This window comes from Procambarus clarkii, chromosome 5, assembly GCF_040958095.1.
Source record: "Procambarus clarkii isolate CNS0578487 chromosome 5, FALCON_Pclarkii_2.0, whole genome shotgun sequence".
Classification (NCBI taxonomy): domain Eukaryota; kingdom Metazoa; phylum Arthropoda; class Malacostraca; order Decapoda; family Cambaridae; genus Procambarus; species Procambarus clarkii.
In genome coordinates this window covers 465,083-475,649 of record NC_091154.1, presented here as the reverse complement: position 1 = coordinate 475,649, position 10,567 = coordinate 465,083, and the positions used below count along the sequence as shown (strand labels likewise).

General features: G+C 47.8%; 1 protein-coding gene across 2 annotated transcripts in view; it reads left to right on the top strand.

Moving 5' to 3' along the window:
* Positions 1-10,567, top strand: part of Atg17 (autophagy-related 17) — a 118,363-nt gene that overhangs the window by 40,386 nt on the left and 67,410 nt on the right. For both annotated transcript variants that reach the window (XM_069337742.1, XM_069337734.1), the window contains exons 18-21: positions 2,940-3,065; positions 4,164-4,238; positions 4,422-4,613; positions 7,460-7,624. In XM_069337742.1, the coding sequence (XP_069193843.1) occupies positions 2,940-3,065; positions 4,164-4,238; positions 4,422-4,613; positions 7,460-7,624 (558 nt within the window). The remainder of the gene's footprint in view (positions 1-2,939; positions 3,066-4,163; positions 4,239-4,421; positions 4,614-7,459; positions 7,625-10,567) is intronic.

Sequence of the window (10,567 nt, the reverse complement as noted above, 5' to 3'; positions counted from 1 at the left end):
TTCATTTCATTTAGTTTGTGTGGATTGGGTTATTTGTTATCAATGACATTGTGTTTTATTCTCAGCATCTGTAAATAGGGTTAGGAGATACTGTATATATATATACTGGATATATTTTTAGACTTGCTATTCACAGTCATTTTTGGCTACATTGGTAAGTACTGGACTTAGAATGGAGTTGATTTAGCAGCAGATCTGTTGGTCCAAGTTGACCTTGACACCCTTACCAGCCGCCTGTGACCCATTATGTGTAGTGTGTTGCTTGTAGTGCCAAGCGGCGTCGACCTGTGATGGGCGGCGGGTGTACAAAGCTTTCACAGTTGTGTCTTGAAATGCTAGACCTATCATGTCCTATATTAACCGTTAGTGATATGACCCTGTAATACCTAGTTATAATTGTTATAATTGTAATAATATTATTGGTTATAATTGGTATGATGGTTCCATTGGGTATGATGGTTCCATTGTATCAATGGTCCAGTGCACCTGCTCCTCCAATAATATACAGTATACTAACTCACTCTTCAAACTAAATGCTTCTGGTTATCGACTAGCTTTGTTTTCAAGTGTGTTTGTGCAATTTGTTGTTATATTTTTACTTGTAGAGTTTTATGAAGTATGTTGCTAGTAGGCTAATTGCAGTAGTTTTATTGCTAGTACTGTCAATGTATTGCTAATCTGTCTCTGAGAATCTTTACTTACACATAATACAAAGTATGCAGAATTTTTGAATTACCCAAGTGTAGTTACAGGATGCGAGATGCGCTTGTGGTGTCTCGTGTTCCCAGTACTCTTTCTTGACTCTTTGAAACTACATACTGCCGGTTTTGGCATCAGCCACGTTCTCACTTGTTTCAACCATCTACCACTCTGTTTGCTAAAGTGAACTTTCTAACATTGGCAGTTTTGTTTCCTTGTCTTGAATACTTTGACCTCTTGTTCTTCAATTTACAGGTCTTGTCAATCATTGTTTGTTGATTCCTGTTACTATTTTGTGCATAGTGATCACCTCACCCCTTTTTTCTTCTATTTTCTAGCTGTGGTATATTTAACACCTCTAACCTCTCCTCGTAGCTCACGTTTTTCAGTTCCGGAAGCCATTTAGTTGCATGTCTTTGTACCGTTTCCTGTCTATTGATGTGCTTCTTGAGATGTGGGCACCATCCGTGTGCTTCATACTCCTATTTTGATCTCGTAGAGATCGTGAACGATTTCTGTAATATTTCACAAACCACGTACAGTTTTTAAAAGCAATTGTAATGTTTGAAAGTGCAGCATAACCTCCTCATATAATGTTCTTTATATAGTCCACTGTGATCTGAGTCACAGTGGACCACATAGAGAACATCGTGCAAGGAGCCTATGCTACTCTTTCCAACTTCAGAATTGCTTTTAAATACGTGGATGGTGAAATAATCAAAAAGACTGTTCACAATCTTCCTGTGCGTGTATGTTCCTTCAATGTATGTAGTTGCTGACTAACTAAGTGGCATTGAACTATTATCACCTGTGCTTTTACAACCCTGTACAGTTACACCGGGTTTTCGTCTGGATTTATAATACGGCATTTTACATAAAAACTTTGTTTGTGTAGATCTCTAATACAACACCTTACAGTAACTCCTGGTTGTGTAGATTTCTAATACTACACAGTACAGTAAAGCCTGGTTTGTGTTGTGACGTTAATCTGAAAAATATAGCAGCGGCTATTCTGACTGGTGTTGTGCCAATTACATTAAATAAAAAATCAAGTCAAATCAAGTAAATAAGACGGCTTGTGGCCACTACTGTGTGAGAGCTGCGGGTAACACAAAGAGAATACACTTAAAACTTTTAATATAACAAAAATGACTTTAACAAAACAAAGCCCCTTATCCACTTGGCAATAACACAATATCAAATATAAAAGAAATATAAACACGGGTGAGTTTTTACGTTAAGCAAAGGAAATGTGCAAATTAATATAATATACAAAAGCTGTATGCATCTACTGTCTCCTGGGAAGGCTACAGTATATGTTACTGCTGAAAGCACGAAGTGTATTCTGAGGACTGGATGATTGATTGATTGATTGATGAAGATTAAGCCACCCAAAAGGTAGCACAGGCATGAATAGTCCGTAAGTGGAGGCCCTTTTGAGCCATTACCAGCATCATTAGCTGATACTGGAGATCTGTGGAGGTGCGACTGCACCCTGCGTGACGGGAGATGTCTCCCCCCGTAGAGGACTGTACGTCGCTGAGCTCCTTATATATATGCAGGCCAGTCCAGCATAGATGGCGCTGATGTCGTGGGTAACCATTATTCAGGCAATTAAACAAGCAGTTAGTGGCGCTGGGTCTCTGCCCAGACAGCAGGTGTCCAGGCGTCTTGGGTACTAGAGGGTGGAGAGGGGGATGGGGGTCCTGTCTAGACACTGAGGCTTCAGAGCACTTATTGTTGTTGACGTTGATTCCTTGCGTTGGAGCATGCGGATACGTTGGTGAATAGGTGGTAAAGTGAAGAGGCAGGATCTTCTGCTTAAGCACGATATTACTGCAACAGTGTAGATTTCTAATACACTACAATACAGTAAAGCCTGGTTTGTGTAGATTTCTAATACACCACCATACAGTAAAGGCTGGTTTATACAAACATTTATGTGGTCAGGGCTGCTGCATGTCCCCCAAGAGGAGGATAGCTAGAGATTCCTAAAGAAAGAACTTGAAAATACTACTTCATCCTTAACATATCATTTAATCAATATATCCCAAATGAGTTGGTATTAGTTACTTTTTTATAATGTAACTTAATTGAAATTGACCTGGTCATGTGATTGGTGTAATGTGCAGTAGTCACTACGGTACGTGTTCGGATGCTTTTTCCGCAGAACAGGAAGCTTGTGTTGGTTGGGTAACCATCGTTGGCTTCTGAATTCTTCTTCTTTTTATTTTGTTCAGAGCGATCTGAGCGAAGCCAAGGAAGAAGCGGAGAGACTACGTCTACGGCTCTGTGCATTGGCATCTCTGAGTTGTCAGGACGAAGTGCTGAGCCTCAAGACTGAACTGGCATCTCTGCGGGGAAAGGTGCGTTGGTGATGGTGGGAGCCCTATAATACTTCCTCTTACAGCTCTGCTTGAATATTGTGGCGTTTCAGATTGTACAGTACAATATGTCACGTTCATTGTCACCCGTGTAATGTTGTTATTGTCAACACCATTAACAGGAAAATTACTTGACACTTAGAAAATAGCCAGCATTGTCCCATTTATAAAAAGATGACTAGTTAAGTTGAGCTATAAACTCGTATTATTAACCAACCGAGCCAAATCACTAGAATATAGATGTATGGAATATCCCCAATTAAATAGCAAAATAATAAACATTCACTTTAGTTTCAGCAATATTGTGTATGAAATGTTTGTAGTTTTATGAAATTGTTACCAAGATTTAGGGCCGGTGTCATGGATAACCAAGTGATGGTAGAGTAGACATCAGTGATCAGGACTTACGAAACGCATTTGATAAAAACCCACTGGAGACTGTTATGGAAGTGTGCTGGACGAGCAGCGGCCCGAGTGTTAGTATGGAGGCTTACTAACAAGTGGGGGCCTGACGACTGAGTGGATAATGCTTTGGATTCATAGTCCTGAGGTTCCGGGTTTGATCCCCGGTGGAGGCGGAAACAAATAGGCAGAGTTTCTTTCACCTTGATGCCCTGTTCTCTTAGCAGTAAATAGGTACCCTGGGAGTTAGACAGCTGCTACGGGCTGCTTCCTGGGGTGTGTGTGTAACAAAATGGAAGCCTGGTCGAGGACCGGGCCGTGAGGACGCTAAGCCCCGATATCTTCTCAAGATAACCAAGATGGATGAACACTTCTTTGATAGGGAGAATACTGGATAGAGAGCATAAATTAGAATGGAAGAATGCCATTAGTGGTGCTATGACTCACAATGAGCTCAAAACCCTCTCGTATTCACATCTAAAGATATTTTCATTTTTGTTTTTAACACTAGTTATATACTTTTAGACTCCAAACACTTTTGTTTGTGACTTTGCATTATTTTGAAAACTTTAAGCAATATACGTTTTGATCTAAAATTTTCTGTCGCTGATGAATTCGGGAAATAATGATTCATTTACTCCTACGATTTTGCAATTCACATGCCGGTTATATTTGCAGGTTCATGACGAAGGGAAGTCGTACCTCAACTATATCTCCGAACTCTCGTCTCGAATCTTGGACCTCCTGCTACAGGTGGGTGCCTGGGTCATGTCCAGCTTGTAGTAGTGCCGTTGAGGTCATCAGGGGGCATAGGTTAGACTGTCGTTCAGTCTCATTATTCATGAGTATTGTGTTTATATGGTGCCACTGACCTCATTATTATGAGAAATTTGGTATTGATCAATCAGCTAAGTAACAAGAGGCTCTTGCGTGTAGATTCAGGTACAAACATCAGCCGATCAAAGTGCTGCAGTGAGCGAGGCCGTGAAGTTGGCTCGCGCAGATGAAGAGAGGCTTCAGGAACAGTTGCGGGGAACACTAGACCTGCAGGCCCACAAGCTGAACGATGCCCAGCGTGAGATTGAGGTGTACCAGGAGCAGCTTCATCGTCAGCAAGAGAACTTGCAGGTAGTGTGCTCCCCTTCCCCCCCCCCCCCCCCCACCAGAAATGCTGGTGTTCGATGGTGTCTGATGATATATGATTCTAATGCAAAATGGGAGGGAACAAAGGTAGAATAGAGGGATGTTTATTGTACAACCAATCCCCTTACTTGATGCAATGTATATAATTTTTTTTTAATATACTAGTTTGATGTACTGTATTGGTAAAAATTAAAGAACCATAATATTTCTTGTTGCATGGGGCTCGATGGGTTAAGTGGGTTGCTTGGGTTCATACGTTTCTGGTTAGGAAAAAGATTTATTTTTCACGAAGTAGGAAAATCAAGAGAACTGGGTGTGTTGCGGCATACACAGTAGAGTACTGTGTTGCGACGTACACTGTAGAGTACTGTGTTGTGACGTATGCTGTAGAGTACTGTGTTGCGACATGCACTGTAGAGTACTGTGTTGCGGCGTACACTGTAGAGTACTGTGTTGCGACGTACACTGTAGAGTACTGTGTTGCGACGTACACTGTAGAGTACTGTGTTGCGACGTACACTGTAGAGTACTGTGTTGCGACGTACACTGTAGAGTACTGTGTTGTGACGTACACTGTAGAGTACTGTGTTGCGACGTACACTGTAGAGTACTGTGTTGCGACGTATGCTGTAGAGTACTGTGTTGCGACGTGCACTGTAGAGTACTGTGTTGCGACGTATGCTGTAGAGTACTGTGTTGCGACATGCACTGTAGAGTACTGTGTTGCGGCATACACTGTAGAGTACTGTGTTGCGACGTACACTGTAGAGTACTGTGTTGCGACGTACACTGTAGAGTACTGTGTTGCGACGTACACTGTAGAGTACTGTGTTGCGACGTATGCTGTAGAGTACTGTGTTGCGACGTGCACTGTAGAGTACTGTGTTGCGACGTACACTGTAGAGTACTGTGTTGCGACGTATGCTGTAGAGTACTGTGTTGCGACATGCACTGTAGAGTACTGTGTTGCGACGTACACTGTAGAGTACTGTGTTGCGACGTGCACTGTAGAGTACTGTGTTGCGACGTACACTGTAGAGTACTGTGTTGCGACGTACACTGTAGAGTACTGTGTTGTGACGTATGCTGTAGAGTACTGTGTTGCGACATGCACTGTAGAGTACTGTGTTGCGACGTACACTGTAGAGTACTGTGTTGTGACGTATGCTGTAGAGTACTGTGTTGCGACATGCACTGTAGAGTACTGTGTTGCGACATGCACTGTAGAGTACTGTGTTGCGACGTACACTGTAGAGTACTGTGTTGCGACGTACACTGTAGAGTACTGTGTTGCGACATGCACTGTAGAGTACTGTGTTGCGACGTATGCTGTAGAGTACTGTGTTGCGACATACACTGTAGAGTACTGTGTTGCGACATGCACTGTAGAGTACTGTGTTGCGACGTACACTGTAGAGTACTGTGTTGCGACGTACACTTTAGAGTACTGTGTTGCGAAGTGCACTGTAGAGTACTGTGTTGCGACGTACACTGTAGAGTACTGTGTTGCGACATGCACTGTAGAGTACTGTGTTGCGACATGCACTGTAGAGTACTGTGTTGCGACGTACACTGTAGAGTACTGTGTTGCGACATGCACTGTAGAGTACTGTGTTGCGACGTACACTGTAGAGTACTGTGTTGCGACATGCACTGTAGAGTACTGTGTTGCGACATGCACTGTAGACTACTGTGTTGCGACGTACACTGTAGAGTACTGTGTTGCGACGTACACTTTAGAGTACTGTGTTGCGACGTGCACTGTAGAGTACTATGTTGCGACGTGCACTGTAGAGTACTGTGTTGCGACATGCACTGTAGAGTACTGTGTTGCGACGTGCACTGTAGAGTACTGTGTTGCGACATGCACTGTAGAGTACTGTGTTGCGACGTACACAGTAGAGTACTGTGTTGCGACATGCACTGTAGAGTACTGTGTTGCGACGTACACTGTAGAGTACTGTGTTGCGACATGCACTGTAGAGTACTGTGTTGCGACGTACACTGTAGTGTACTGTGTTGCGACATGCACTGTAGAGTACTGTGTTGCGACATGCACTGTAGAGTACTCTGTTGCGACATGCACTGTAGAGTACTGTGTTGCGACATGCACTGTAGAGTACTGTGTTGCGACGTACACTGTAGAGTACTGTGTTGCGACGTACACTGTAGAGTACTGTGTTGCGACGTACACTGTAGAGTACTGTGTTGCGACGTACACTGTAGAGTACTGTGTTGCGACGTACACTGTAGAGTACTGTGTTGCGACGTACACTGTAGAGTACTGTGTTGCGACGTACACTGTAGAGTACTGTGTTGCGACGTGCACTGTAGAGTACTGTGTTGCGACGTACACTGTAGAGTACTGTGTTGCGACGTATGCTGTAGAGTACTGTGTTGCGACATGCACTGTAGAGTACTGTGTTGCGACATGCACTGTAGAGTACTGTGTTGCGACGTGCACTGTAGAGTACTGTGTTGCGACGTGCACTGTAGAGTACTGTGTTGCGACGTACACTTTAGAGTACTGTGTTGCGACGTACACTTTAGAGTACTGTGTTGCGACGTACACTTTAGAGTACTGTGTTGCGACGTACACTTTAGAGTACTGCATTCATTTTGGTCGGTGAGGGGGCGAAGCAGGGGCGTGTGGGGCACAATTTACTGGCCTCTGGGGGTTAATGCAAGGAGATGTTAGATTATCCGAAGGAAACTTGCAGTGCCTTGGGATAATATGACACAGACCACTCTCTCAATGGAATTGGTGACAAAGGATGTATTCTTACTTTGATCTTGTGTATTTTTGGTAATTGTGTGTGTGTGTGCCGCAGCAAACGACTGTGGAGTTTGAGGAGGCAAAAAGAATGTTGATAGAGGAGAAAGTGGAGGCTGTGAAGCGGCTGACCCTGGAGCACGAGCTGGAAATGGATTCCCTGAAGGAGCGTTGGAGAGGCGACGACACATCTCGGCAGGAGGAGATCACGTCACTTACTCAGGTAACCCATTCCTCTGTGTCACAACATTCTGTTTACAAACTTTGGCAGGAGGAGATCACGTCCCTTAATCAGGTAACCCACTCCTCTGTGTCACAACATTCTGTTTACAAACTGTAACAATGTGGGCTATAATTATTATGTATTTTGACTAACAATAATTCACAAAATGTGGAGCAACGCGCACCAAGGAGATTTGAGCTCGAGAGGGTTAAGGGTTAAGAGCTGGATGCAGTGTATATATGCAACTGAAAGGACTTACTTAGGATATAGAAGTTGCCTATAGTTTTTGCATACAGCTTTTCATATATATATGCAAAACTTTGTCTTCTGAGCATGAGAATGCTGTTAGATCCATTTGTCTGGATAGATGAATATTCCGACAGATGGATGTTGGGATAAATGGATGAGTACTTCAACCGGTGGATTTTGGCATAGACAGGTATTCTGACAGCTCTACCGACAGGTGGGGTAGGGCGAGGACACTGACAGGTGGGGAAGGTGCGAGGACACTGACAGGTGGGGCAGGTGCGAGGACACTGACAGGTGGGGAAGGTGCGAAGACACTGACAGGTGGGGCAGGTGCGAGGACACTGACAGGTGGGGAAGGTGCGAGGACACTGACAGGTGGGGAAGGTGCAAGGACACCGACAGGTGGGGAAGGTGCAAGGACACTGACAGGTGGGGTAGGGCGAGGACACTGACAGGTGGGGAAGGTGCAAGGACACTGACAGGTGGGGTAGGGCGAGGTCACTGACAGGTGGGGAAGGTGCGAGGACACTTGACAGGTGGGGCAGGGCGAGGACACTGACAGGTGGGGAAGGTGTGAGGACACTGACAGGTGGGGAAGGTGTGAGGACACTGACAGGTGGGGAAGGTGCGAGGACACTGACAGGTGGGGAAGGTGCGAGGACACTGACAGGTGGGGAAGGTGTGAGGACACTGACTGGTGGGGAAGGTGCGAGGACACTGACAGGTGGGGAAGGTGCGAGGACACTGACAGGTGGGGCAGGTGCGAGGACACTGACATGTGGGGAAGGTGTGAGGACACTGACAGATGGGGAAGGTGCGAGGACACTGACAGGTGGGGAAGGTGCGAGGTCACTGACAGGTGGGGAAGGTGCGAGGTCACTGACAGGTGGGGAAGGTGTGAGGACACTGACAGGTGGGGAAGGTGCGAGGACACTGACAGGTGGGGAAGGTGCGAGGACACTGACAGGTGGGGAAGGTGCGAGGACACTGACAGGTGGGGAAGGTGCAAGGACACCGACAGGTGGGGAAGGTGCAAGGACACCGACAGGTGGGGCAGGTGCAAGGACACCGACAGGTGGGGAAGGTGCGAGGACACTGACAGGTGGGGAAGGTGCGAGGACACTGACAGGTGGGGCAGGTGCAAGGACACTGACAGGTGGGGAAGGTGCGAGGACACTGACAGGTGGGGAAGGTGCAAGGACACCGACAGGTGGGGAAGGTGCGAGGACACTGACAGGTGGGGAAGGTGCAAGGACACTGACAGGTGGGGAAGGTGCAAGGACACTGACAGGTGGGGCAGGGTGAGGACACTGACAGGTGGGGAAGGTGTGAGGACACTGACAGGTGGGGAAGGTGTGAGGACACTGACAGGTGGGGAAGGTGCGAGGACACTGACAGGTGGGGAAGGTGCGAGGACACTGACAGGTGGGGAAGGTGCAAGGACACTGACAGGTGGGGAAGGTGCGAGGACACTGACAGGTGGGGAAGGTGCGAGGACACTGACAGGTGGGGAAGCGTGAGGACACTGACAGGTGGGGCAGGGCGAGGACACTGACAGGTGGGGAAGATGCGAGGACACTGACAGGTGGGGAAGGTGCGAGGACACTGACAGGTGGGGGAAGGTGCGAGGACACTGACAGGTGGGGTAGGGCGAGGTCACTGACAGGTGGGGTAGGGCGAGGTCACTGACAGGTGGGGAAGGTGCGAGGTCACTGACAGGTGGGGAAGGTGCGAGGTCACTGACAGGTGGGGAAGGTGCGAGGTCACTGACAGGTGGGGAAGGTGCGAGGTCACTGACAGGTGGGGAAGGTGCGAGGTCACTGACAGGTGGGGAAGGTGCGAGGTCACTGACAGGTGGGGAAGGTGCGAGGTCACTGACAGGTGGGGAAGGTGCGAGGTCACTGACAGGTGGGGAAGGTGTGAGGTCACTGACAGGTGGGGAAGGTGCGAGGCCACTGACAGGTGGGGAAGGTGCGAGGACACTGACAGGTGGGGCAGGTGCGAGGACACTGACAGGTGGGGAAGGTGTGAGGACACTGACAGGTGGGGAAGGTGCGAGGACACTGACAGGTGGGGAAGGTGCAAGGACACCGACAGGTGGGGAAGGTGCAAGGACACCGACAGGTGGGGCAGGTGCGAGGACACCGACAGGTGGGGAAGGTGCGATTACACTGACAGGTGGGGAAGGTGCGAGGACACTGACAGATGGGGCAGGTGCAAGGACACTGACAGGTGGGGAAGGTGCGAGGACACTGACAGGTGGGGAAGGTGCGAGGACACTGACAGGTGGGGAAGGTGCGAGGACACTGACAGGTGGGGAAGGTGCGAGGACACTGACAGGTGGGGAAGGTGCGAGGACACTGACAGGTGGGGAAGGTGCGAGGACACTGACAGGTGGGGAAGCGTGAGGACACTGACAGGTGGGGCAGGGCGAGGACACTGACAGGTGGGGCAGGTGTGAGGACACTGACAGGTGGGGAAGATGCGAGGACACTGACAGGTGGGGAAGGTGCGAGGATACTGACAGGTGGGGAAGGTGCGAGGACACTGACAGGTGGGGTAGGGCGAGGTCACTGACAGGTGGGGTAGGGCGAGGTCACTGACAGGTGGGGAAGGTGCGAGGTCACTGACAGGTGGGGAAGGTGCGAGGTCACTGACAGGTGGGGAAGGTGCGAGGTCACTGACAGGTGGGGA